The sequence below is a fragment of the Aquarana catesbeiana genome, linkage group LG02 (assembly GCF_042186555.1).
Source record: "Aquarana catesbeiana isolate 2022-GZ linkage group LG02, ASM4218655v1, whole genome shotgun sequence".
Lineage (NCBI taxonomy): Eukaryota > Metazoa > Chordata > Amphibia > Anura > Ranidae > Aquarana > Aquarana catesbeiana.
The window spans coordinates 603,933,633-603,960,994 of record NC_133325.1 but is presented as its reverse complement, the minus strand read 5'-3'; the positions used below and the strand labels follow the sequence as shown (position 1 = coordinate 603,960,994).

Here is a 27,362-nt window from a genome sequence, read left to right as displayed (position 1 = left end):
CATCAACCCTGTCCTCAGGGCCCACTGACAGGCCAGGTTTTATGTATTACCTTGGGGAGATGCAGACTAGAATACTGCAATCACTGAGCAGCAAATGATACCACCTGTGATGTATTTCAGTTATCTAGCAAACCTGGCCTCTTAGTGGGCCCTGAGGACAGGGTTGATGACCACTGCTCTGTTGGATTGAGATGTGGTGACTGTGGAGGCCATTGGAGTACAGTGATGTCATATTCAAGAAGCCAGTGGTGAGATGATTTGAGCTTTGTGACATGGTGCATTATCCTGCTGGAAGTAGCCATCAGAAGATGGGTATACTGTAGTCATAAAGGGATGGACATGGTCAGCAACAATACTCAGGTAGGCCGTGGTGTTTAAATTCTGCTGAATTGGTACTAAGGGGCCCAAAGTGTGCCAAGAAAATATCCCCCCACACCATTACACCACCAGCAGCAGCCTGAACCACTGAAACAAGGCAGGATTGATCCATACTTTCATAATGTTTTTCTGACTCTACCATCTAAATGTCGCAGCTAAAACCAAGACTCCTCAAACCAGACAATGTTTTTCCAATCTTCTATTGTCCAATTTTGGTGAGCCTGTGCGAATAGTAGCCTCAGTTTCCTGTTCTTACCTGACTGGAGTGGCACCAGGTGTGGTCTTCTGCTGCTGTAGCCCATCTTCTTCAAGGTTCGATGTGTTTTGCATTCAGAGGTGGTATTCTGCATACATTTAATGTAACGAGTAATTATTTAAGTTACCGTTGCCTTTATCATCTCAAACCAGTCTGCCCATTCTCCTTTGACATAAACAAGGTATTTTCATCCACAACTGTTGCTCACTGAATTTTTTTTCTCCTTTTTTTTTTTTTTTTTGTATTATTCTCTGTAAACCCTAGAGATGGGTGTGTGTGAAAATCCCAGTAAATCAGCAGTTTTTAAAATTACTCAGACCAGCCCGTCTTGCATCAACAACCATGTCACATTCAAAGACACCTAAATCCCCTATCTTCCCCATTCTGATGATCGATTTGAACTTCAGCAAGTCAGCTTCGCCACGTCTAGATGCCTAAATCTTAAGTTGCTGCCATGTGATTGGCTGATTGGCAATTTGTGTTACCAAGCAATTGAACAGGTGTACCTAATAAAGTGGCCAGTACGTGTACATAAACATGTGCTGATAGTGTATAGGGTTTTTACATAGATGTTGTACCTGTTTATATAACTGCACATAAATCCAATACATGATTACACCTGGTAGTGCAAGTCATGTACATATGTGTATGTAGTTGCGTAATAATTGGCTATTTTTCTGAGTCTACGAGTCTTTTGTATTATTCCATGTAATATGTTCACCTCGACTCATTGTATCAGTTAAAACTGATCAACTTCATCCATAAATGTCACTGCTTTTGTGGGGAGCCACCTATCCACAACAACCTTGTGGATTGGGAGTTCGTTTCCTGGTGGCATATTTGTTGTAGCCACTCCGCCTTTCCATTCATTGGACCTTGGATTCATTGAAAAAAAATACAAGACGTTCTCTGAATGGTGGCAGTGCCTGAGTGAGAAACGCTCTGCCGCTACTATGAAGCCTTACAGCTTTTTGGCACAGGATTTGGAAAGCTACTACTATTACTATAGTAGCTGCAACTACTTTGGTGATTTGCAGCTTACACAGGGATTGGTCAGGAATGGAACATGCATACTTACATTGGGCCAATCTGGACCACTTATAACTACAAAAAAACATACCTAAAGTTCATCTTTAAAGCCATTTCCCATGCAGTGAGTCTGTGCACGAGTTAACTTCTTGCTTTTGTCTACATTTGACGAGAAAGGAGATATACTTGCCTAATTATTTCAGGTACTTATAATATATTGCACCAACAATTTACACTCTCTACATATATATTACACATTCACATCAGTCCCTGCCTTCAAGGAGGTTACGATCTAAGGTCCCTAACTCATACTAGGGTCAATTTCAATTTAGCCAGTAAACCTACCAGCATGTCTTTGTAGTGTGGGAGGAAACCAGAGTACCTGGAGGAAATCCACGCAGGCACAGGAAGAACATGCAAACTCCAGGTAGGTAGTGTCTTGGTTGAGATTTGAACCAGTGGCCCTAGTGTTGCAAGGTGGAAATGCTAACCACTTAGCCATTGTGCTGCCCCAATTCTCTGATCCTCCCAGCACAAGACCAGTTCCGCACTCCAGCGGTGTAAAGTTGTGGACTGTTCCTGATGTCACGAAGCCCAGAGCAGGCTTCATAGACCAGGAACTGTCCACCGCTGGACAGCGGGGGAGCACCGTTTTCCAATGGAATAAAGGAATGGGTGAGTATAAGCTTTCTCCTCATCCTTAGACAAAATGATCAGTTGACCCATGCACTGGGTTTTTTTTTTTTTTTTTTTTTTTTTTGCTTGGACTTTAAGCAAAATTTAAGAGGTAATGATAGGCTGACCCTGTGTTCTTTTAGGACACACTATCTTATTTCACATCAGTGGTTTTATATTACAGAATGTTAGGCTTGAGGGTGGAGTAGTAGGAAAGACTGTGTATATTTTTTTTTTTTTTTTTTTTTTTTTTTATTACCAGAGATATTAAATATTGAATCTGTGATTTTTCTTCTGTACTTGCAAACATTAAAATAAAACCAATAAAAAAAAATAGGTCATCATGTTTTGGATATATGCAACACAGCTCCAAGACCATGTAGATTATGAAAGAGGAGGTGCTACTGTGACCAATGGCCATTACAGTCTTGTGTTTTTCCATAAAGTTAAAAAAATGGCTGTAGAAAAGGAATTTATTTTTTTGTCTGTGTGCAATGGGCCTAAAAAGTTCTTCATGCTCAATGCATTTTCTGGATGTTCATCTACACAGGGCTAATGTGGTGTTCCTTGTAGCTAAATTTGACCATCAAGAAAATAGTGTTGATTCACTAACGTTTACCGCATGCGATAATTTATGCAAATGAGTAACATGATACCCTTATCGCATGCGGTAAGTTTAAGTAAAAACGGAAAAAAAAATTGATGGTAAATATTAGGATTATATTGTAATAATTGTATTACGAGCGATATGGACTCCAGAGAGAGAGATATAATTTTGCCCCTGTTGAAATCATTAGTAAGACCTCATCTGGAATATGCAGTTAAGTTTTGGGCAACAGTTCTCCAAAAGGATATCGGAACTGGAGAAAGTGCAGAGAAGGGCAACCAAACTGATAAGAGGCATGGAGGAGCTCAGCTATGAGGAAAGATTAGAAGAACTGAATTTATTCACTCTTAAGAAGAGGAGAATAAGGGGGGATATGATCACCATGTTCAAATATATAAGGGGTCCATATAGTGAACTTGGTGTTGAGTTATTCTCTTTATGGTCAACCCAAAGGACGCGGGGGCACTCTTTACGTCTAGAGGAAAAGAGATTTCATCTCCAAATACGGAAAGGTTTCTTCACAGTAAGAGCTGTGAAAATGTGGAATAGACTCCCGCCAGAAGTGGTTCTGGCCAGCTCAGTAGATTGCTTTAAGAAAGGCCTGGATTCTTTCCTAAATGTACATATAACTGGGTACTGACATTTATAGATAAAGTTGATCCAGGGAAAATGCCTCTTGGGGGATCAGGAAGGATTTTTTTTTTCCCCTGCTGTAGCAAATTTCAGCATGCTCTGCTGGGGTTTTTTGCCTTCCTCTGGATCAACTGTGGGTATAAAATTGGGTATATTGGATTGTACGATATTTTTTATTTTATTTATTTATTGTTTTTAAGGTTGAACTGGATCGACTTGTGTCTTTTTTCAACCCGACTAACTATGTAACTATCGCAAAAAATTGTAATCTGTTAAGTCCAATTCACAAACGATATTGGAACTAAAAAAAGGTGCAATGTTTAATACCACCCTTTTGATGGCGGTAACCAGCATGGTACCAGAAAAAGGGACCTATTTAAACCCTCAGAAAAGGGCATTCCACCCACCAAGAGCCTAATTCAACCCACAGGAAGAGCACTATTCCACCCACAGAAAGGGGTGCAATACTACCCTCAGAGGGGTCTAGTTCCACCCACAGAGGACCCAAAGAAAGTTGATACTATTCCACCACCAGTGAACACACAAAAATGTGGCATTTTACATTAAAAATACAGTAGTAATTATTATTTTTTTTATTAAATGAAAAAGGCATGACGTGCAGTGCAAATTAAATGCCAACATCGGCTGAATTTTAACATCAAGAACTTTTAAGTAAGCGTTTACAAAAGTGCACCAATGGAGTATTACTCCAGCCAGAAGCGACCTTTTGAAGTTCTTAGTGAATTTACGTCACTTCTGTGGTTTTATCCAGGCCCTAATCCCCCCCATCGCCTTCTGGGACCTGTGTGTGTCCCAGAAGACGACGGGACTATTCAGCACCGTGTGACTCGCGCATGCACAGTAGGAAACTCCTGTTTCGCTTAGCAAGGATGCCGGCGCCTGAACCCGGAGCCCCTGGACGGGTTGGCTTCGGGTGCCGACATCACGGGCTCCCTGGACAGGTAGGTGTCCTTATATTAAAAGTCAGCAGCTACAGTATTTGTAGCTGCTGACTTTTAACTTTTTTTTTTGTTTTTTTTTTCACCCAGGCTGGAACTCGGATTTAAAGGGGTTGCAAACCTTCATAGTTTTTCACCTTAATGCATTCTATGCATTAAAGTGAAAAACCTTCTGTGGTGCTGCAGCTTCCCCCCCCCAGCCCCAATTTTACTTACCTGACACTGATCTATCTCTGGCCGGGAGCAAGCCCACCAGCTCTACCTGGTGTCTTGTGTTCTGATTGGATAGATTGATAGCAGCGCAGCTGTGACTGGACACAGATGTGGGACTCGGGAGCGCGTCCGCACGGGTGTCCACCAGGGAGAGCGCTTCTCCAACGTGGACGCTTAATGTGGGGAGAAGCCACCAGCTCCTCTGAGGGACCCCAGAACAGGAGGATTGGGGCCACTCTGTGCAAAAGGAACTGCACAGTGGATAAATTTAATAGTAACATTTCTAAGAACAACTATATGCAACAATGAACGGTTACTTCAAACACTAGATTTTGCCATTGTTTTTCTTACAGACTTGGTTAGAAGGGTCTATAGAAATAGATAGAATGTGTAATGGACATTTTTGTTATATAAACGATTACTACTCATTCACTTCGAATAGTACTATTAACTACAATCCAATGTGGAATTCTTTACCTTACAATAAGGTTTTGTGAGGCTTTACAAGTCTGGCATGCTTTGTTAAAACTCCAGGCTGTACTTTTCTCTGTGCTGACAGGTGTTTTTTGTGGAGTGAAAGAAGGAATGTTTCTTAACAGAAATGGAAGGCGCGCACACCTAGTGCATTACCAAAGATAATTTATTAATAAAAATGTTTTATATAGAAGTGGGTACTCACAAAATGCAACTGACAAAAGGCCATAAAAACAATGCATGGACATGCACAGAACACGGGGTACAGTTAACACATTTGGGGGGCGCACCCCCTTCCTCAGAGCTAGGTAAAAATCTTTGTTAATCCTAACACCCAGTTCAGCTTCAAAAGTTGATCGGATACGAGGTGTACGAGGTTTTCGTTTCAGTGACCCATCTCCAGTCCAGATCAGCCTCATCTCCAAACAGACGTCTGAGCTTACAAGGCCTTGGCTGGGCAATAGCCATACGCCCGTTTTTAGCTTGCCATCTGGTAAGCAAGTTTTTCTTAAGGTGGTGGTGTACACTAGAGTGGGGTGAATCATTGTGGTGCTTTGTCTAATGAACTAAAGGGACCTTCAGCTGTGCCACTTTGATGATTGTAGAGATGCATGCTTTTTCCTCAAAGACTTTGCATTAATCATATTGGACTATATATCTATTAGCACAGCTCTCTATTTCCTTTACTCTAATTTGTGTGTGTATCCCACAGTTGAGCTGCAGCTTTTTATTTTTTATTTATTTGTGTTTGAAAGGTAGCGCGGTATTAATTTATTTCCATTTGTTGAGCTGCAGGCGCCTGAATGCTTAACTGTAGACAGGGCCAATTTAAAAGCAGTGCTCAAAAACCTTCTTCCTCCACTAATCATGTTAAAAAGGGGACTTTATCCCCAAACACACACTAAGCAATGTGTGATCAAATACGTTACATTAATTTATTTAATCAATAGCTCTGCAGTAGATGGCATTTACCACTAAACAAGTTTGCTTGGCACAATCCACTGTTTGTGAATCGAGACAGATTTCCTTTGTCTATCTAAGTCTAAATAATGTATAAACCAGTAAGCAAAAAAAAAAAATATTCTACATGAAACATCTAATTTGTTTAATATTAAAATCTATTTGATTACTGGTTTCTCGAGGCAGTGTTCTTTTCCTGTTTACTGATGCTGTTCTACAGAATTGCACGGCCATGTCACTTTGATGATCCTTGAAAGGCTCGGCACATTAGGACGCCTCCAGAAACGATCCCAACATTCACTCCATTCCCATTGTTACTTTGGTTGCTTGTAACACTCAAACCCATTATGGCCGGTCTGACAGCTTTTATCATATGTGATTCAAAGCATGTTGGAAAATGTTACTTGTTTATAGCATAACCTTTCTCGGCAAAGAATCCTTTCTTGATCAAATTATCCCCCACTAACAAGGGTAGTTTATCGTTCATATTATTTAACCCTTTCACTGTCATGGCCATTCTTTTTTGCACACGTTTAAGAAATCATTGTAGCCCTGAAAATTGTATAAACCCCAGTACAGTAAGCCCCAGTTCACATTTACAGCGGGTAAAATTAGTATTAAAGACGTCACCATTTTTCTAGGTAAATCTATTTCTAAAGGTGCTATTTACATGAAAATTTTCACCATGTCGGTAACAACCCATGGTATCCATACATACAAAGAAACCAAAACACATAAGTTCACAAATTAAGTTATGTGTAATAAAATGGAATGACACAGGGCAAAAGTGCTGAACACGCTAACTGAATTTTTTTTTTTTTTTTTTTTAATACTTCGTACAAAATCCTTTGTTGGTATTGGCAGCTTCAAGACGCCTCCTGTATGGAGAAACTAGTCACAGATTGCTCAGGTGTGATTTTGGTCCATTCTTCCACACAATCTTCAAATCTTGAAGGTTCCATGGACCTCTTCTATGAACGCTGAACTTTAGTTCTTTCCATAGATTTTCTATTGGATTCAACTCAGGCGATTTGGCTGGGCCATTCTAGAAGCTTTATTTTCTTTCTTTGAAACCAATTGAGAGCTTGCTTGGCTTTGTGTTTGGGATCATTGTCTTGCTGAAATGTCCACCCTCATTTCATCTTCATCATCCTTGGTAGATGGCAGCAGATTTTTATCAATAATGTCTTGGTAGATTTTTCCATTCATCCTTCCTTCAGTGATCTGAAGACTGCCAGTACTGTATGCTGAAAAACAGCCCCACGCTATGATGTTCCCACTTCTAAACATCACTGTTGGTATGGTGTTTTTGGGGTGATGTGCAATGCCATTTGACCTCCAAACATGGTGTGTATTATGGGATCCAAAGAGTTACATTTTGGTCTCATCTGACTAGACTATATTCTCCCAGTATTTCACAGGCTTGTCTAAAATGCCACACCATCAGTAAGTTTTACAACAATAAGGTTGCAAAGGTCTTGAGAGAGCTCTTTGCTTTTACCCATCATGAGATGTTTCTTGTGTGACACCTTGGTAATGAGACACACTTTTTTTATAGGCCATCAATTGAGACTGAACCAGCTGATATAAATTTGCACTGACAAGGAGAAGGATTATATATTCCACAGCACTGTCACTTTAAATCATCTCCTTGCTGTTTGGACTGCACATAACTTTATTTCTGAACTTGGAGCCCCATCTGTCTTCAACGATGTCCACTAGTGCCTCGGCCATTCGGGACTCTCGTCCTGATTGGCTGAGACACAGCAGGCGCTTCATTGTCCATCAAAGTCAGTTAGCTAATCAGGAGAGAGGGGTGACAGGGCTGAACTGGGACTCCCTGTCTGACTGGACACAGGGAGCTGTGACTCGGCTCGGGTGCCCCCATAGCAAGCTGCTTGCTGGGGGCACTCAACAGGAGGGAGGGGTGAGGAGAGCCGAAGAGGGACCCGAGAAGAGGATCTGGGCTGCTCTGTGCAAAACCACTTTACAGAGCAGGTAAGTGTGACATGTTTATTATTTTTAGAGGAAAAAAACCCCAGACTTTAAGGCCCACCCTCCTTCCCAACAACACACATGCATTACATAGTCATCAAGAGGTTAAAAATGAATGAAGCGATTAAAAACTGCTCTATTTTTAGTGCCGTTTTACCGTCGTTTTAGCTGCTGTATTCGGCTGCTAGCAGGGTGGTTTTACCCCCTGCTAGCAGCCGAGAAAGGGTTAAAACCACCGCCAAGCGCTGCTGCAGCAGCGCTAAGCCGGTGTTATACCCGCACTGCCCCATTCATTTCAATGGGCAGGAGCGGTGTATACACAGCTCCTTCACTGCTCCAAAGATGCTGCTAGCAGGACTTTTTTTACCATCCTGCCAGTGCACCGCTTCAGTGTGAAATCCCTCGGGGGTTTCACACTGGAGACACAGCAGGGGCTCTTTCAGGGCACTTTGCAGGCGCTGTTTTTAGCGCTGTAGCGCCTATAAAGCGCCCCAGTGTGAAAGGGGTCTTAGGCTTTAAAAAATGACAAATTGTATCTTTAAAAAAAAAAAATTCTTAAGGCTTTAAAAATGACAAAATTTAGATTCGCCCTTAGGGCAACAACAGCCAAGCTTTTTTAGTACAGACAAAATTCAGTGCTGGCTTACGTTTTTCATCTTTTATAGTGATTTTTTTAATTTTTTTTATTATTTTTTTTTTTTGACAGGCTTTGCTTCTCACACACTATGTCCCCATTCCAGTTATCTGGACATATCTTGCTGCACAAGAAGTGAGTTGTGATAAGTGGAAAAGCATACTTCCTAAATAAACATGTATATCAGCTCTTGGTTTGGCCGTTCGCCAGTAGGGACCTAGCTGATAAACCTTAAGTGACTCGGAAAGCACATGTTTGTCATGTTAGCAGATTATATTGCCCGTGAAGATGGGAAATTCATGAACCATCCAGAGGATGTACTATACATTTGGAATGACTCTGTTTGCATATTTTAAAAGCCAGTAAAGTTAAAGTAGAACTAAAGGCTCCTGTCTAACCGTGTAAAAACACCAAATCGATTTACTATGCGATGCACAAGCTTCATAAACCAAAGACAAAAAAAAGTACCCTTTTATAATGAGCAGAATCATCCTTCATTTGTGTCTAATGTGCTCCCCCTCCCAGACACTGCAGCTCACATTGGGTGGCATTAAGCAACAGAGGCTGTGCTGTCAATCTAGAAAGCAGTGAGCATGACTTGTGCTGATTGACAAGCTGAGGCAGAAAAGTGTAGGGGGGTTGAAAAGTTTCTGCACTTTTATATTTTCATCGGAAACAGCAGTAATTGGTTGTATCTGAGAGTTGGTACAGCGCAGGGAAAAAAAGTGTTGCAAAGGAATGTGACTATGTAGAAAAGTGATTTCATTTGTTTTTGAAATTCTTAATAAAAAGTTTAAAAATAGTTACATAGTTAGGTTTAAAAAAGACACAAGCCCATCTAGCGCAACCAATAAAAAAACAAAACAAAAAAAAAAAACAACCATACAATCCCATATACACAATCCTATACCGACAGTTGGTCCAGAGGAAGGCGAAAACCCCCAGCAAAGCACGATCCAAATTGCTACAGCAGGGGAAAAAACAAATCCTTCCTGATCTTCCTGAGGCAATCGGATATTCCCTGGATCAACTTTACCTATAAATGTTAGTACCCAGTTATATTATGTACACCCAGGAAACAATCCAGGCCTTTTTTTAAAGCAATCTACTGAGCTGGCCAGAACCAGCTCTTGAGGGAGTCTATTCCACATTTTCACAGCTCTTACTGTGAAGAAACCTTTCCATATTTAGAGATGACATCTCTTTTCCTCCAGACATAGAGTGCCCCCTTGTTCTCTGTGATGACCTTAAAGTGAATAACTCCACATCAAATTCACCCCATTGGACCCCTTATGAAAGTGCAGAAACTTTTTGAAGAACCCTCATATTTCAACAGTTTCAGCTTAATATTTTATCTGGAATTCAGCTTTTAAAGTGGTTCTAAAGTCAAAACATGTTCTTTTTTTTTTTTTTTTTTTTTTTTTTTTTTTTTTTTTTTTAACCTTGCTGCATTCCCTGTATTAAGGTAAAAACGACATGTTCTGCCCACCCCCCTCCCTAAACACTTACCCAACTCTGTCACCGATCAAGCTCTGTCTTGCCTGCAGCACTGCTCCCCTGACTTCCTGGTCTCACAGGAGATAGTGAGGCCATAGACTCCTGCTGCTGTCAGTCAGACTCCTGTGAGTAGGGAGCAGGGTGTGGTTTACTGTTGCTGTGTGTTTCTATGGACATACACAGCCCGGCTCAGGAACGCATGTGAACAGGTGCCTACATAGCATCTGGTTTGTTAAGGAGGCACCTGGAGGAGGGAGGAGTGGATAGCTCCGGCAGGGACTGCCAGAAGTGGAGGTAAGGGACTGTTCTGTGCGGTATCGTTGCACAGAGCAGGTAAGTATAACATATATTTTTTAATTATCCTTTTCTTAATATCACTTTAACATTAACATTCAGTATGGACTTTTACTTTCCATGTTTAATGCACAAAAGTCTTTCAGTAATAAGTCCATTACCATCTCATAAGTACTGCACGGACTATTTCAAAGAGCCTGACCAATAATTTCACCTATGAGCTTTTCATTCACGAGAAAGACTTCGGTCCTTGGAACCAGAATATTTCACTAATGATGTGGTCCAATTACTAACTGGTTGCTTAAAAGGAAATTCTTCAATGTTTGTGTAGCTCTCCTTTTCATGACAGTCTTTAGAAAACTTGTACAGTAGAACCCCACAGGGAAAATGTGTTATATAAGAAGACCGAATGTAAAATCCAGTAATATGCCTTCATTGTATCTTCATAATGACTTTTGCTAACTGCAAACGCAAAGTCGGAATGAAAACCACTGCGCTGTAATTTTTCTTTTCCACAAATGTTATGTGTTTTTAGAACTACGTTCTTTTCTTACCATACAGTAGTTTGAAACATGGCCTAGAATATTCAAGGCGGTAATAACCAGCCTTTGGAAGGCTGAATTTCCTACTGAAAATGCCAATTTGTAGACCACAATACAACTGTGGTTAGAAACGAGATGTGTCTACATAGTTTATCTGTCTGTTATTCAATCCATTGCATATTTTCCCTCTTGTGTTTTTGGAGATGTCCCCGTGACCGCACATTAATTCTTGATTTTCTGTCCTAAAATGATTCCAGTTTTTTTTTTTTTCTTCTGCAGGCATGCCTTGCCTGCATTTGTTGTGCTGATTATAAGCCTCTCTCAGAATTATTATCAATTTATTATACAGAATTTATATAGCGGCAACAGTTTGCACAGCGCTTTCGCTTACGTGCGCCCCCCCCCCTCCCCCACCCCCACCGGAACAGTCTGTTGGCTGAGAGCGCTGAACAGGATTTGACTGGCAGACCTTTCTCGGTCAAGCCCCTCCAGTACACATGGGCCGAATGTCAGACGGTTTCTATTGAACCGGCCGATGCCGTCCGACATTCAGCTTAATACTGTGTTAAGTCTTGTATGTGCTGGCATTTTGTACGTATGTCTTGACATGCATTTTAAACGCTTGATTTAAAAAAATAGAATAAAAATATATTGGAGCCCATCAGGTTTTTACTCCTATCCAAGGCTCAAAAACAAAAAGGGTTCTGGCCTTATACTACTTTTTATTTTTAATTTTTTCCTGTGTGTGTTGCTGTTGGAGAGTTCCCTATAGCAGTTTGATAAAAAAACAATGTCAGCAGGACATGAATTGATGGCAAATGTCTTTGAACATGATCCAGATAGCATAAAAACCAGACAAGGCTTCTAACCCTTACCCAGTCTATCCAAAACTAAGAAATAAATAAAGTTATGTTTAGACATATGCTTTCACCTACAAGATTTGTTGCATCAAAAATGTTTATGGCAGGCCTGGACCCATAACTAGTAGTCAAGCTTTAAAAACCTAGGAGCCAGCACCATGCAGCCTGCATAGAGCTATATAGGTAGCTGATTGATACATATAGTTAATCAACAGTTAAGGAAAACCTTTTCTGTTAAAGTGGTACTGAAGTTCTTTTGTGTCAAACGGCAAGCAGGAATGCATTGTCTTTTTTGCAATAAAATGCCCCTACCTGCCTGCTCACTGTCTTCTCCTGTGCATGTGCAACGTCATCCTGCATCAGTCAATGAAGAGGCCCAAAGACCAGCACTCAGAAGAAAATGCTGGCGAGGAACCGTTGGACTGGTGAGTATCAACCCTTCAGTTCTGCTTTGATTTTGAATAGACTTTATTTTGAAGTAGACATAAACTGCCAGACTTCAAGATTTTGGGAGGTTGTTGTCATAATGTGCAATTATGTACAGCATATGTGCACATTATGGCATACTTGCCTAAGAAAGTGATCCTCTGAGTTTTAAAAGGGTCTGGAATCCCTGGATCCGATACCTTCAGTCTCCTGGGCGACTTGTAAGACTCTGGGGGTTGGATGATTGGGTAATGGGGTATCTGCTTCTCTTTTCTTTTCCTTTTCCCCTTTCTTTTTTCACTCTTTCCTTCTTTGTTTTTCCATCTCCCTACATTTCTTATAGTTCTACAATGGGGGCGGTCTCTTGGATCACTATACTTTTGTCCGATTCGACACAAATGCAATGTTAAAGTGCTTCAAGATCTGGTAAACCGAGCTCTGTGATGCTTCACTGTATTTTATTCCTCTCCTCCTTTTAGAGAGGTGGATATGCTGTAGATGGAATGTTTGATATCAGGATATCACAACATTAAGCTGTACGATGTGAATGGGCAATCTTTGCCTTTATTTTTTTCTTATGGTATTTTCCCAATTAGATGCCTTTTTATGTCTGATCTTGTTGTGGTATGGATCCTCATATACTGTACATGTTTGTGTTTTCTGTGAGTGGGATGCGCTTTACACATATTTTCCATGATTGCACTGTAGTACTGTTACATTTATATATGTATCTCTGTTCTTGAATTGAAATTCTCTACCTAAAAATATTGGAAAAGAAAGTAATCTTCTGAAGCACTGCAATGGCAACACTATCCTCCATTTCTGGCACTTCTGTCATCTTCTAGTCTTCTTTGGGGGTCAGAGTCTACCGCCTCTTGATTGGTTGGGTCCGGATGACATGACGTCCCTTTTAGTACCCCAACAAACAAGGTAACAAAGCAGAATACAGCAATACTTAAAGCTGAACTTCATCCTAAAGGGGAAGTTCCGCTTTATGCCCTCCTTCCCCCTCTTCTTCTTTTGGAACTTTTTTTTTTGGGAGGGGGCAGGTTTTGACAGGTACATGCTCCCACTTCAGGTTAGATCTCCTAGGCAATTCCTCAGGGAAGTTCTCCCTCCACCAGTAACCTTCTGGGACACATCAAAGGTCCCAGAAGGCTGTGGGAGCATTCACAAAGCACAGCACAGCTTGCACATGGGCAATGGGGAGTTGGCTGTGAAGCCACAAAGAGTCATGGCCGGCTTCCTACAGTTAACATGCCAGCTATGGAGACCCAAAGAGCAGCGGAAAACCGGCTTGGGTGAGCACAGCTCTGGATCCCTGGACAGGTAAATGTTCTTTTATTAAAAGTCTAGCTTGTGTTGGAGGCTGCGCTGGACTGACTGGATTGGACACTGGTCCTGGGTGGGTATTCATGTGGGCAAAAAGAACAAATGCCTTCCGGTTGATATTGTCCAGTATTGGATGGTGGTGGGGATTGGGCTGCTGCCTTTTTTTGTGCAACCTTATGGTCATTTAAGCATGTAGACTTAGATAAAAAGAAAGGAGTGACCGGTGTCCAGATAAAAAGAAAGGAGTGACTCTGGACACCGGATGCTCCTTTCTTTTTATCTACGATTTTTTTTTTTTAAGTCAGCAGTTACTGTATTGGTAGCTGCTGATTTTTTTTTTTTTTCAAACAGGGTGAAGAACCTCTTTAAAGCCCAGCCTGTTCGCTTTGTCTTTTGCTGTCTAGTCACGCTAAATAGGAAGCTCAGACTAAATCTGCATTGCTCTCCCCAGACTATTTCTCGACCAGATCCTTTGTTCTTCATAGACATGATAGAGTGGAAGCCCCCAGTATGCCCCTCTCACGTTGCATCACCTAGATTGAACTCCTGAGTGCAGCCCCTTCCAAAAACACCTCAGTTGGGCTACCTGATAAAAACTTTGTTCCACCTTTTCTTTTAAAAAAAAAATGTTTTTAATGATAAAATTCTCAGTAAGAGAATCACATTCATATACATAAGGAAACAAAATCCCTTTTTAAAGTATCTAGTCTATATGTGAATGCTATTTTCACATCCTCATCAAGCACTCGTTTTCTCCTGATGCGCACATTTGTACGGAGCATGATGTATGAGATCCCAAAGCAGTACGGGGGTGTTGCCTTATCTTTGCTTATTCAGCAAAGATTAAAAACAGTTGTTACAGCAGTTGACACAGTAATATTTTTTTTCTCTAGACAGTAAATAATCAGGTGACTGTAACACTTAAAGGAAAGCTCAAAGAAATGTAACTGCAAGGCGCAGGAGGAGGTAAGTGTTAATTACACCTACCTCCATTTTCAGAAAAATAGCTCTCCATATGTTTTGCTAAGCGCACACCAGTACTGTTATCGCAGCACTGCTGCTCTGTGCGTTTTCTGCTGCCTGTCATTGGGTATGAACCGGAGGCATTGAGCTAAGTAAGGGTACTGCTGCACTTTGAGCGCAGTTTTCACAAAGGTTAGCACAAGGGTACACTTCCCTCCAACTGACCTTTCCAGAGATATTCCTCGAGCTCACCTTTAGGCTGGATTCACTGTATGCATTGTGGTAAGTTGGTAAGCTATGGTTCCATTCTTTGTGAGGGCTCATTCACACCAACACAGTGCACTGCAGTGCACCATTTTTGTGTATCGACATGCGTTGCGCTGCACTTCAAGTAATGACCAAACGTTTATATTTAAAGTGATCACATTTCAGCAGAAGATTGCAGTGTTTTGGGGCTGTGCAGTAGTACCCCTTTATCAGGCATGTGATGTCCCATGAAACCCCAAAATGTTGCAGTCACCACTGTGATGTGATCACTTTGGAAAAATAACCTTTGGATGTTACTTTAAGATCCATGGTGTGCTGGTGAATATGTCCATTGATCTGCAATGTTACCAGCTTCCAGCCCTGGATGTTGCTCCAGCACCTGTTTACTTCTCAGTTCATTCCAGGAATGAGTGCAATAGAAATATTGATCATTTCAACACATGAAAAATAGTGCTGTTTGCAAATTCAGACAAATCCACTTTGCACTACAAGTGGACTTGGAGGTGCAGTTGCTGTAGATCCGAGGGGGACATGCAAGGAAAATAAAAAACAGCTCTTTTGCTTGTACATGATTGTGGATGATAAAATCAGCAGAGCTTCTCTCTCTCTCATTTCAGATCTTCCCCTCAGATATAAAGTGACTGCACTTCCAAGTGCACTTGTAGCGCAAAGTGTATTTTTCTTTAGTAAATCAACCCCACTGTGTTGTAGCACACATGCATTTTGGCTGTAAGTTGAGGTACCATTTATTACCGTAGTGCACCACCAAATGAAATGTACATTGCCACATGCTGCAGTAACATGCATGTTTATTGCTCATTACTGCAATGCAGTTGGACATGGAACCCCAGAAGGCCTCCTGCACACCAGTGTTGCCAACCCTCAGTAATTTTACTGGCAGCCAGTAAAAAACTGGCATTTACTAGCAGGAGAAAATGACCAGTGACAGGAAAAGGTTGCTGTGACGCTCGGCTTGCGCAGTTCTGGTCCGGAGCCGACCGAGACCATCCGAGTGGTTGCAACATCATGTTCGGGTGGGTCTGGCGGAAGCGGTGCCTGAGATTGCGGTGTGATGTCATGGTGCAAGGGAGCCGAGTAGAGCGGCTGGAGCCTGGGTGCAGGTTTGCAGGATGGGAGCAAGGCAAGCTGGGAGTGGGACTGTCAGTACTGTTTGGACTGGAATGGACTGAAGGGACCACCTGGTGTGAAGAGAGATTGTCACTGTGACTCAGGAGGGGACGTGTTGTGTCATTGAGGTGTCATCATCATCAGTACCGCTGCACACCGCTGTCAGTGTCACTGAGAGTCAATTTCCTGTGTGTGTGCCTATTGTAATTTCTTATTAGAGTCCTCTCACTGAGATACTTACTATGTCGAAAATAAAATAAGAAATATGTTTTTTGCCTTAATATCTACCTTAAATCACATTGCTAATTGCATATTTTACATATTTGTACTCCTAAATACAGAAATGTGCAGTAAAAATGTGGCCGTGCCAGTAATCTTTGGGTGTCATGTCCGTAAATTTCAGTCTGGTAGGTTGGCAACACTGCTGCACACAGTAATGCCTTACAGTGTGTTGTGGTGCAGGGCGTTACTAGAAATATCCCATGATCAGGGCTGCTCAGGGATTTTAGGTTTGGAGCTGCTTTGGGCAAAACCCTGGGGTTCCTTGGGGTTTATTCCCACAGTATGCATTTAGCTTTGCTGAGCAGGCTTGTCCACGCAGTTCCATAATATGGACAAGGCAGTTTGCCTTCTGTCCTCGGAGTTCAGATCCCACCATTGCACATGCAGTAGTGTGCGTTGACAAATATAGGGCATGCTGTACTTTTTTTAGCGCAGTGTTTTTTGACACCGTACTGCATCAAAGCCGCTACAGAGAATAAAGATGAAGGAAATGTCACCTTGGCATTTCAATAAAGTTGAAAAAAAGTAAACCGTGCAATGCGTCATTTATGACGTACCTGTATCTACACCACTCCCTGCACAGTGCACGCCAGTAGCTGCAGTATAATGCGGCCGCTGGTGTGAACGAGCCCTCAAACTCTATGTATGAGTCAAATCATTCAATGAATGAACTTTTTACATTATAGTATACAGTTGCAAAAAAAGAAAAAAAGCACTTAAAGCGCTTGTTAACCCATATATAAGAAACACTCCCTCTATTAGAACCTGGCATGGCACACTGCAGTAGTCTTTTATAAAAACAAGCATTGTAAATGCCTATTTAGCACGATCTTCAGGCCGGTCACATGACTCCCGATATATATGGCTTCTGCAGGAGGGGCCGAGATCTCCCTCTGACATCAGCCGGGGAGATCACATGGCCGCTCAGCCCCTCCTGCAGTAGCCCTGGAAACCGGCCGAGAGTCATGTGACCGGCCTGAAGATCATGCTAAATCAGTATTTACAACGCTCGTTTTTATAAAATACTAATGCAGTGTGCTATGCCAGGCTATATATGAGGGGCTGGCAGGAACTATTTAGAAATAGTCGGGGGGGGGGGGGGGGCAGAGACGTGGACACACAGACACAGAGATGACAGCCAGAGAGGAGGGGGTGAGGGGGGGGGGAAGGAGAGCTGAGAGCAGGGCTGCATATGACAAAGGGATGCACTCTGACCACGGTGGTCAGGGCTCAGCAGCCCTGACCACCGTGGTCAGTACAGAGAGGGGGATACAGGAAGTGGCAGCTTCAGGCGGGGGTTTTTTTACAGTTTAGAGGCAGGGCAGATTACACAGCACAAGCACTGTGCTGTTTAATCTGCTCTAAGGGACCAGGAAATCCTATTTTTTTTTTTGGTTAACAAACACTTTAAAGGCTTCCAATCTAGTCGATATTGTGAGCTGACATTATACCCACAGACATTGTTCATCATTAATCAGTGTTGTGTGCGCAGAGCAAAGTATATGTTCATCTTTTTTAGCATTCTTTATATATGTGGATTGCAGAAAGGCCACATTAAAAATCTGAAGCAGCGATTTTTCTAAACCTACATGTATCCTATATCGTCTGGTGTGTTATTGTTTCCCCCCCCACATGCAGCCCGTGAGCCATGTGACTGTGCAAAGTCTGCTTACATAAACAAACATAAACCACAAGCACCATTCCAGCATTAGTAGGGCTGGTAACTACTGTTTAATGGACCAGCAATGTTTGTATATACGCCATTAGGTCTGTGTTTATGATGCAGTGAAAAGAGCCATTTCCAGATATTATTATTACTATTATTAGATTTAAATGTTAACAAGCTCTGAGGTTATTTTCCAGAGCACAATGTTTGGCTTTTCAATTAGTTCATGTATAGAAGGTCGCCAGGTTCGTTAGTATTTTCAATTTCGTAGTCGTATGTGCAATTCACTGTGAAGACTGTTACAAAATTGTATACTAAATTTTAAAACTTCTCAGAAAACATGTTGACAAAATAATAATGTGACAGGGTGTTCTATATTATCAGATGTGGAGAAAGAGCGAGGGGTTTATTGCCTTGTGGCAATATTAAATGCTTTTTTTTTTTTTTTCTTTTATAAATAACAAACCAGTCATACTTACCTGCTCTGTGTAATGGTTTTGCACAGAGCAGCTCTGATACGCCTCTTCTAGTGTCCCTCGCCGGCGCTCCTGCCCCCTCCCTCCTGCTGAGTGGCCCCAGAGCAAGCAACTTACTATGGAGGCACCCAAGCAGGCTCACTCCTGAGCCGTGGCTCTGTGTATCCATTCACACACACAGCTCTGGCTCAACCCCGCCCGCTCGCTCTTATTATTAGCTCTCTGGCTGTGATTGACAGCTGCAACCGCTGTTGGCTGACGTCACAGAGTCAGTCGATCCTGGCTGGGGAAAGATCGCGACCAGCCGCTCCCGCCCCTTCCACAGCCCTGCGCTCAAGGGAGCACGGGGTGGGGGTGGGGGGGGGTTGCGTCAGAGAGAAGTGACTGATAATCACCAGCTTTCTGTTTAGAGCGGCGGGTAGAACTGATCGATGTTCCATCCACCTAGGTAAGTATGATTATTTAAAAAAACAAACACATACTTCTTTCACCTGAGCTGTATGATGTTATCCCTTTTGCTGCCAAGTTTGATTGCTCACACACACACCACCAGTGCCCCAACCGCGCCCCCCTCCCCCCCCACGCACACCCCGCCATTTCGTGTGCCGGCGGAGTAGGGAAGGAAGGAGAGTGGAAACAAATAGCAAAATATTCAGTGGAGCCCAGAGAAGACATGCAGGGTCTCGGTAAAGAGAACCAGTCACCTAAAAATCATCACATACAGGACTTTTTGGCCCCTATGTGAAAAAAAAAATACACGTAACCCCCCCCCCACAATTTTTGTTGTTTGCGAAACTTATCTCGTCGCCTATAAAATATATGGTACTGACGTTTGTTGCCATTTCACAGGCGCACGCAAATTTAAGGCTTGACATGTTGGGTATCTATTTACTCAGTGCAACCTCATATTTTATATTCTACCAAAAATGTGGGTAGCGTATTGCGTTTTGTTTGACCTAAAATTCACTATAGTGTTACTGAAATTTTCCTAGACCTTTGCTGTAATATCGTGTAACATTAAAAAATTAGGACTACCTTTTTTTTTTTTTTTTTTTATTCTAGCTTAAAATGATTTTTTTAAACTTGTGCATGGAAAAGGTTAACATAACATCTGTAGAAAGAGAGCGTAAAGAAAGCGCATGTTCTGCTTGAAGTTTGTCATTTGCTGGCTGTAAGTGGTAAATATGAAATATTCATATGCATTGATTAGTAAATAGTTTTCTTGATGGGGAAAGTTAATTTATAGCATGCAGATTTGTCTTATACTGTATACCAAACCTGATATAATTCTTGAATTTCTAGATTTGTTTAAAACTGTTCATATACAGGATTTCATTTTTACCTGCTTAAAAAAAAAAATACTTTTTTTACTTTTGGATATAAAAAAATTAAATGATGGACCTAGAATTATTCCTCCTTTTATGTGTTTAAAAAAAAAAAAAAAAAAAAAAAAAAAAAAAGGAGTATTCATTTTAGGACCATCATTTACACCTGACTCTAATTTATTGTGCTATAGTGGTTTTCAAACCTTTTGTAAACTTTCAGGGTGTCCTAGTTTTGTTGTGGTTTGGCAGGTGTGCACATATTTGGTATCTATTTACTTGACACAGTCTTATCTTTTATACTTTACTAAAAAAATTGAGTGTTTTGTATTTGTGCACACTAAAATTAAGTTTATATTATTATTATTATTATTATTATTATTATTAATAATAATATTTTTTTTTTTAATGAAAATATAGGTGGCATTAAAAGTGTTAAAGAGGGACCGTAAAGTTCCATATGCAGCTAATATATTTCATATAGAAAGCACCCAGTTACTTTGTCCTTATGCTCCTAATTTGAAACCTCCTTACATCCCTCCCCTGTATACCATGTTAAAGTGGAACTTCTCTCTCCCGATTTAAGATTGATTATTGTTAATCTTTATGCTGCTAGCTTTTAAGTGGTTTTAAACTATAATGGCACTTTCACACTGAGCAGCGCCGGGCTTCAGCGGTAAAGCGCCGCTGTTTTTAGCAGCGATTTACCATCGGTTTTGCGGCCGCTAGTGGATCGCTTTTAACCCCCGCTAACGGCTGAAAAAGGGTTAAAAGCGGGTTAAAATAAACCGCTCCTACAGTGCCTCACAGATGCTGCTTGCAGGACTTTTTTTAGCGTCCTGCCAGCGCACCGTTCCAGTGTGAAAGCCCTCGGACATTGGAGAAGCAATTTGCAGGCGCTATTTTTAATGCTATAGCTCCTGTAAAGCTCCTCACTGTGAAACGGGTCTTACATAAATATGCCTTAAAACGTAATGTATTTATTTTTTATTTATTTTTTTTTTTAACTATTACAGGAACAGCACTTGTAGGATTGATGGGGCCTAAAACGTTTAGGTAGCTGCACATCTGGAGTGTCTGTGCTGTTTTTAACGTCTTGCTGGGCAATTAAACCCCCCCCCCCCCCTTCCTGCCCAGACCAATTTTCAACTTTCAGCGCTGTCACACTTTGAATGAAATTGTGTGGTCGTGCTACACAGTACTCAAATTAAATTTTTTATCATTTTTTTTTCACACAAATGGAGCTTTCTTTTGGTGACATTTAATCACCATTTGGGTTTTTATTTTTTGCTAAACAAACAAAAATTTTTGAAAAAAAAAAAAAAAAAACATGTTTCATAGTTTGTTATAAAAGTTTGCAAACGGGTAATTTTTCTCCTTCATTGATATTCGCTGATGGGCTGCACTGATGGGAACAGATAAGGCAACACTGAAGGGCACTGATAAGACAGCACTGATAGGGTGGCACTGATAGATGTCACTGATGGGCACTGGTAGGTGGTATTGATAGGCAGCACTGGTAATGATGCACTGATTGGTGATTTATAGGCAGTACTGTGGGCACTGATAGGTGGTACTGTGAGCACTGGTAGGTGGCGCTGGTGGGCACTGGTAGGTGATACAGATCTCAGACTCGCTGATCACAGAGCGCTCCGCACACGCCCTGCAGGGGGCGCGCAGGCCGCTCAAGCATGGGAGGACATCCAGGGACACCCTCCTGGCAAATTTAAGTCCGCGCTGTAGCCGTCTTTTGGCTATAGCGCGGACGGCAAGTGGTTAAACTGAACATTTTGAAGCCCCCCTTGAATTCTAGGGCCAGGCTGTCTTGAGGCCTAGTTTCAATTTAACCCCATCATTCAGGGTTCAGCACTGTTTAGGTCTGACCGATTTCACTTTAAATCTTCATAAAGCAGGATCTTTATTCGATTGTGCAAACAATGTAGGATAACTAATAGACTGTTTTAATGTGATTCAATCAATATGATACAACAATGTCTTCTCCTGAAGCTCCCATAATAAGCTGTTTAACTGTCATGTGATTTAATTTTCTGTCAATTTTTTTTCAAGAAGTTTAAAGCGGAGTTCCAATAAAAAAAAAAAATAGATAAATACAAGTCAGCAGCTACAAATACTGTAGCTGCTGACTTTTAATAATCGAACATTTACCTGTCCAGGGTCCAGCGATATGGGGGAACGAAGCCCCGCTCGTCTCCCCCTCCTCTGCTGTGCCGGCATTGTCACTGTGGGCACCCGGCTGTGGCTGTTACTGGCCGGGCAATCATCTGGGACCTGTGACATGTCCCAGAGGATTGCCGAGAGGGAGGGGGGAGAGGTGATCTCCCTTTTTTGGGTGGAACTCTGCTTTAACTGTCAGCTGATTTGAATCCTTCACAATTGTTTCCCACAATGGATTTTAGTGCTAGTTCACACCAGATGCAGTTCCGTGCACTTTTTTTTCTGCACTAAAAATGCATGCACAGTGTTCTCCATGTATTCCAATGGCTCTAGTTCACACCAGTGCAGTCAGTTCCAGTCAGAAAAAAAGTAGAGCATGCTGCATTTTTTTCTGCGCAGAACTGTACTGGAACAAAGAAAATTGTATCAAAAACACACTGGAACTGCATGTGGTGCGAACTGTAAGCAAAAACTGATCTGGAACGTATCCAGAGTGCATTTTTGTGGTGTGAACTGGCCGTAAAAATGCATGCACAGTGTTTTCCATGTGTTCCAATGGCTCTAATTCACACCAGTGCAGTCAGTTCCAGTCATTTTCTTCACCGGAAACTGAATGGAACTGGCTGCATTGGTGTGAACTAGAGCCATTGGAACACATGGAAAACACTGTGTGCATGCATTTTTAGTGCAGAAAAAAAGTGCACGGAGCTACCTGCCAAATGAGACATGCCTTTTAAATTTTGCCACAGTTGCTACGTGGGTACAGTCCTGCATTTACCTTTAGGTGGGAGGTTAGTGGTAAAGCCATGGCTGCCCGCGTGAATGAACCTTAACAAGCAGGCAATTTAAACTAGGAACGTAAAGCAAAACTCAGAATGTTCTCATTGGGATTTATAAAATGTGTGGTAGATACTTTTTAGGATTCTGTCATGGCTCTGCACCACAATGTTGGTGCATGTCAGTGCTTGTGATACTTATGTACCTGTTGGGAACAGGTAAATGAATTTCTCGCAGTAGTCCGTCAGCATTGAGACTCAGCATTATTGAGCTCCTTGCTCGGCAAGTGTGCCTGTCACATGGGTACGTGGAGCCTGATGGGGAAATCTAAGAGACTAGTTCACCATCAGGTCCCCCTGCCTTGTGATTGACAGCGAATAGCAGTGGGCAGGTTTTATAGGCACTATTGGGCCATGCACTGTCAATCACAAGAAAGGCAGACCTGATCGGGAACTTATCTCTCAGCATCCCCATCAGGCTCAAAGTTCAGCCCTGCATCACTGGTTGCTAGAACACTGGCAGCCTGCATCCTAGTAACCATTGATGAAGCAAATACAAAACAAAATGATAAAGTTAACACATAACACCCCCCTCCCAAGCATTCTTGCCTGACTGTATGTCATATAAGAGTTTGTTTATTTTAATTTACCTTCATAAACTGGCAGTAGTATTTCGTTTTTAATTTGTGGCAGCCATAGAGAAGCATTGTAAAAATGATGCAAATAACGTGTTGGAACTGTTACAAGGCTTTCGTAAATTAGCTGCAGTACTTGGTAATGGGCTAATACCTCCAGAAAAGTGTTGCAAACACTTTATTGAATCGCCCTCTCTGTATGGAATGGGTCATGTTGAAGGGCCATGGCTGTGCATGATGTGAGAGAGGGAATATTGACCGTGTTGTTTCAGAGAGATCAGATCAAAGCATTGAATTCTATTGGTATTGGCTTCTTTTGTAAGACAACAACTGATTGGTGTGGCAACTGGGGGATGGTAAAAATAACAGAAAAATGCTGCTAGTTTGGGGTGAAATGATAGACATTACATATCCTTGTTTCTTAAGGTAATCATATTTTAAAGCAGAACTAAACCCTCCTATTGTTTTCAGCCAAGGCAGCTGCCATCTTGGCCTCTGTTTGATCTTGAGCTGCCATGATGCCACCCATGTGATCAGTTATGACACCAGCCATTTAATAGTTTGACAGTTTGGTTGTGCTCTCAAGTCTCAACCAATGTAACAATTACATTCCCGACATGTGCCAGGAATGTAACTGTTTTTTGAAACTGGTAAATTGACGGGTTTAGTTCTGCTTTAAGAATGTATGCATGAATTTTGATTTCAGTTTATCTAGTAATCTTTATAATTCACCTCTAACCAATGTTCATATTTTAATATATTACAGATTACTGGAGTTATTCTTCTAGCTGTTGGAGTGTGGGGAAAACTCACATTAGGAACATATATATCTCTCATTGCTGAGAACTCCACCAATGCTCCCTATGTACTTATCGGAACTGGAACTACAATTATTGTCTTCGGACTTTTTGGATGTTTTGCCACTTGTCGTGGTAGCCCATGGATGCTGAAACTGGTAAGATTCTACTCATCTATCTATCTTTTAATGCCTTGGAATTTTCCAGTCATTTTCCATGTCATCTGACAAGCAAGAATGTTAATACAATGGCAGCTAACGATAAACTCACTTTCTTATTTCATGGCGTGAAAGTTCACCTATATCACATTTGAAAAACGACTTATTTATACTTTAATTATTCTAGAAATAATGTCATACTATATAATTGGAGCCTGTAATATAGCCATGATGCCCCCATATCTCTCCACCACATTCAGATGTATGGAACAGTCAATGCATGTAAAGTTATTGGCTAATCCAGCTTGCATTGCCAGTTTATAGAAACACACCCCAACCTTAGTCAAAACTCAAAAAGGTATTCTGACCAGATTCATAGTACAGAGACACTTAGCCATGCAGAGCAGTTCAGAAGCTTGCATTTTTCAAATATATGGTTCTCTACACAGTGGACAGTATGTAAAAATTAAATCCACTGGCTTTACTTTCTTCAACTGAGCTTACTTTTATAGTTGCATAAGCATCCACCCCTCCCTCCTTAATTCCCAGCTTCTTTTGTTTCTGCCCCTCCTCTAGCCTGTTAATTGGACAGTGAAGAAGCAGAAGCATCTTTGATGGCCAACTCTGTCCTCTTCCCTTTTAATAGCAAGTTCCATATAATAGTTGGACAGCACTGTGCAATGGAACTAAGCCTAAACAACTCTACTGGCCTTCCCCCTCTCTGTTTTGAGTTGTGCTGACCAAAAGAGGCATTGGAAGCTAATATAAAGATAGTTTTTAGATATATATGTTGTCAGTATAAAAGAAAAAAAAAACATCAATTGTTTCTACTTGCTTGAAGTTCTATAAAACATGATACATTTTTTTTCTCTAAACCAGAGGTCCCTAACCCTTGGTCAATGGCCTGTTAGCAACTGGGCTGCACAGCAGGAGATGAGCAGCGAGCGAGCGGGGCTTGATCTGTACATATTTACATTTTTAAACACTAAACTGGTCCCTGGTGACAAAAAAGTTGGGGACTGCCGCTCTAAACCTTTCCTGCTTTAGAAGATAGTTTACTGTTATCTGTCCTGCATATACCTTTTTAGCTTACTGAGCTATTCAGCAAACTCTGCTGACCATCAAGAGCAAGTTGAAGACCAAGCATGTAATAATAATCGCCCCTTTAGAGGTTTATGAATCTGTGTTTTTAGGAGGTGCTTTATGTATATATGCCTATTATTATTCAGTTTCATCAAACTCTGTTTTTAAAATGTAGTATAGAATTTGCAAAGGAGTGGGAAAGATTCTCAGAAAGTCGGTATTAAGTGACCCCAGGCAGTATGCTAATAAAACATGTTCTGTTTTATTTGACTCAAAATTTATTGACAAAAGCAAAAAACGCATAAATTATAAACCTCCACCTAACGCCGCAATAACAACGTTGTTATTTGCATTAAAAAAAGTAGCACATACAGGGCCCATGAGCACATACTCAACAGAGCGGTAAAGTACATCCTCTGTCCATAAATATAGACGTGATTTCAATCATATTTCTCAAATTTAATTTTAAATGTGTGTGAAAACATTGTTAAATAAACCTGTTTTTTTTTTTTTTTTTTTTCAGCAGTTTTCTAGATCTACATGTTAAGAGATTAGCTTTTTTGCAAATAATCTTATTAGTAGGCTTGAAAAGTTTCCCTGTTTATTTTTTAAATATGCTTATGTAGACTGTAGGCATAAAAGCAAAAATTGCATGAAAATTTTTAATTCTTAAAGTGGTTGTAAACCCTTACAATCCACTTTTTGCTACAGGTAAGCCTATAATAAGGCTTACCTGTAGCTACCCCGGATATCTCCTAAACCTGCACAGCTTAGGAGATATCCCCTGTATCTGCATGTGCCAACGTCATCGGCACAATGCGCACTGAAGCAAACGGCATGTACGTGCCGTTTGCTTCAGTGAGTGTGCTGTTACCGGCGAAGTGACGTCATCGCGGCTCCGGCCAATCACAGCGCCGGAGCCACGATCCCGGGAAGTAACTCCGGGGAGAAATGTCACCGGCCAGTGCTGTGTGTGGGCACCGCAGCGGGGGCTTCAATCTCAGGTGAGTATTACATAATGAGCTAGTATGCTATGCTATGCCTATGCTGTCTTTGGGAAGATTTCCTTTCACTTAATGTATTATAGTTAAAACAAGAAGTGAGAGGAAATGCTCCCTAAGTGAAGGAATGCCAATGTGCCACTAGAACTAGCATCCCCATTGGATGATTTTTTTTCCTTTATTAACTGGTTCCCGACCGGCGCACGCCGATGTACGTCGGCAGAATGGCTTGGCTGGGCAAATGGGCGTGCCCGTACGCCCCTTTAAATTTGCCGCCCTGCCATTGCGTGCGCACCGGTGAGTCGGGTAGCGGGTCCCGCAGACTCTAACGCTGCGGGGATACCCACATTCGCCTCACGGAGAGGACGAACGGGGAGATGCTGGTGTAAACAAGCATCTCCCAGTTCTGCCTAGTGACAGTGTCACTGATCTCTGCTCTCTGTGATCGGGAGCAGAGATCAGTGACGTGTCACACGTAGCCACGCCCCCCCACAGTTAGAATCACTCCCTAGGACATACTTAACCCCTACACTGCCCCCTAGTGGTTAACCCTTTCACTGCCATTGTCATTTACACAGGAATCTGTGCATTTGTATAGCACTGATTGCTGTATGAATGACAATGGTCCCAAAAATGTCCGATGTGTCCGCCATAATGTCGCAGTCACGATAAAAATCTCTGATCGCCGCCATTACTAGTAAAAAAAAAAATGCCATAAAACTATCCCCTATTTTGTAAACGCTATAACTTTTGCGCAAACCAATCAATAAATACGTATCGGCCTAAACTGAGGAAGAAAAGTTGTTTTTTTTTATATATTTTTGGGGAATATTTATTATAGCAAAATGTAAAAAATAATGCATGTGTTT

The 27,362-nt window shown here is 41.5% G+C and overlaps 1 protein-coding gene across 1 annotated transcript in view; it reads left to right on the top strand.

The window, feature by feature from the left end:
- Positions 1 to 27,362, top strand: part of TSPAN7 (tetraspanin 7) — a 190,028-nt gene that overhangs the window by 107,950 nt on the left and 54,716 nt on the right. The window contains exon 2 of the mRNA XM_073616339.1: positions 24,221 to 24,409. Within this exon, the coding sequence (XP_073472440.1) occupies positions 24,221 to 24,409 (189 nt within the window). The remainder of the gene's footprint in view (positions 1 to 24,220; positions 24,410 to 27,362) is intronic.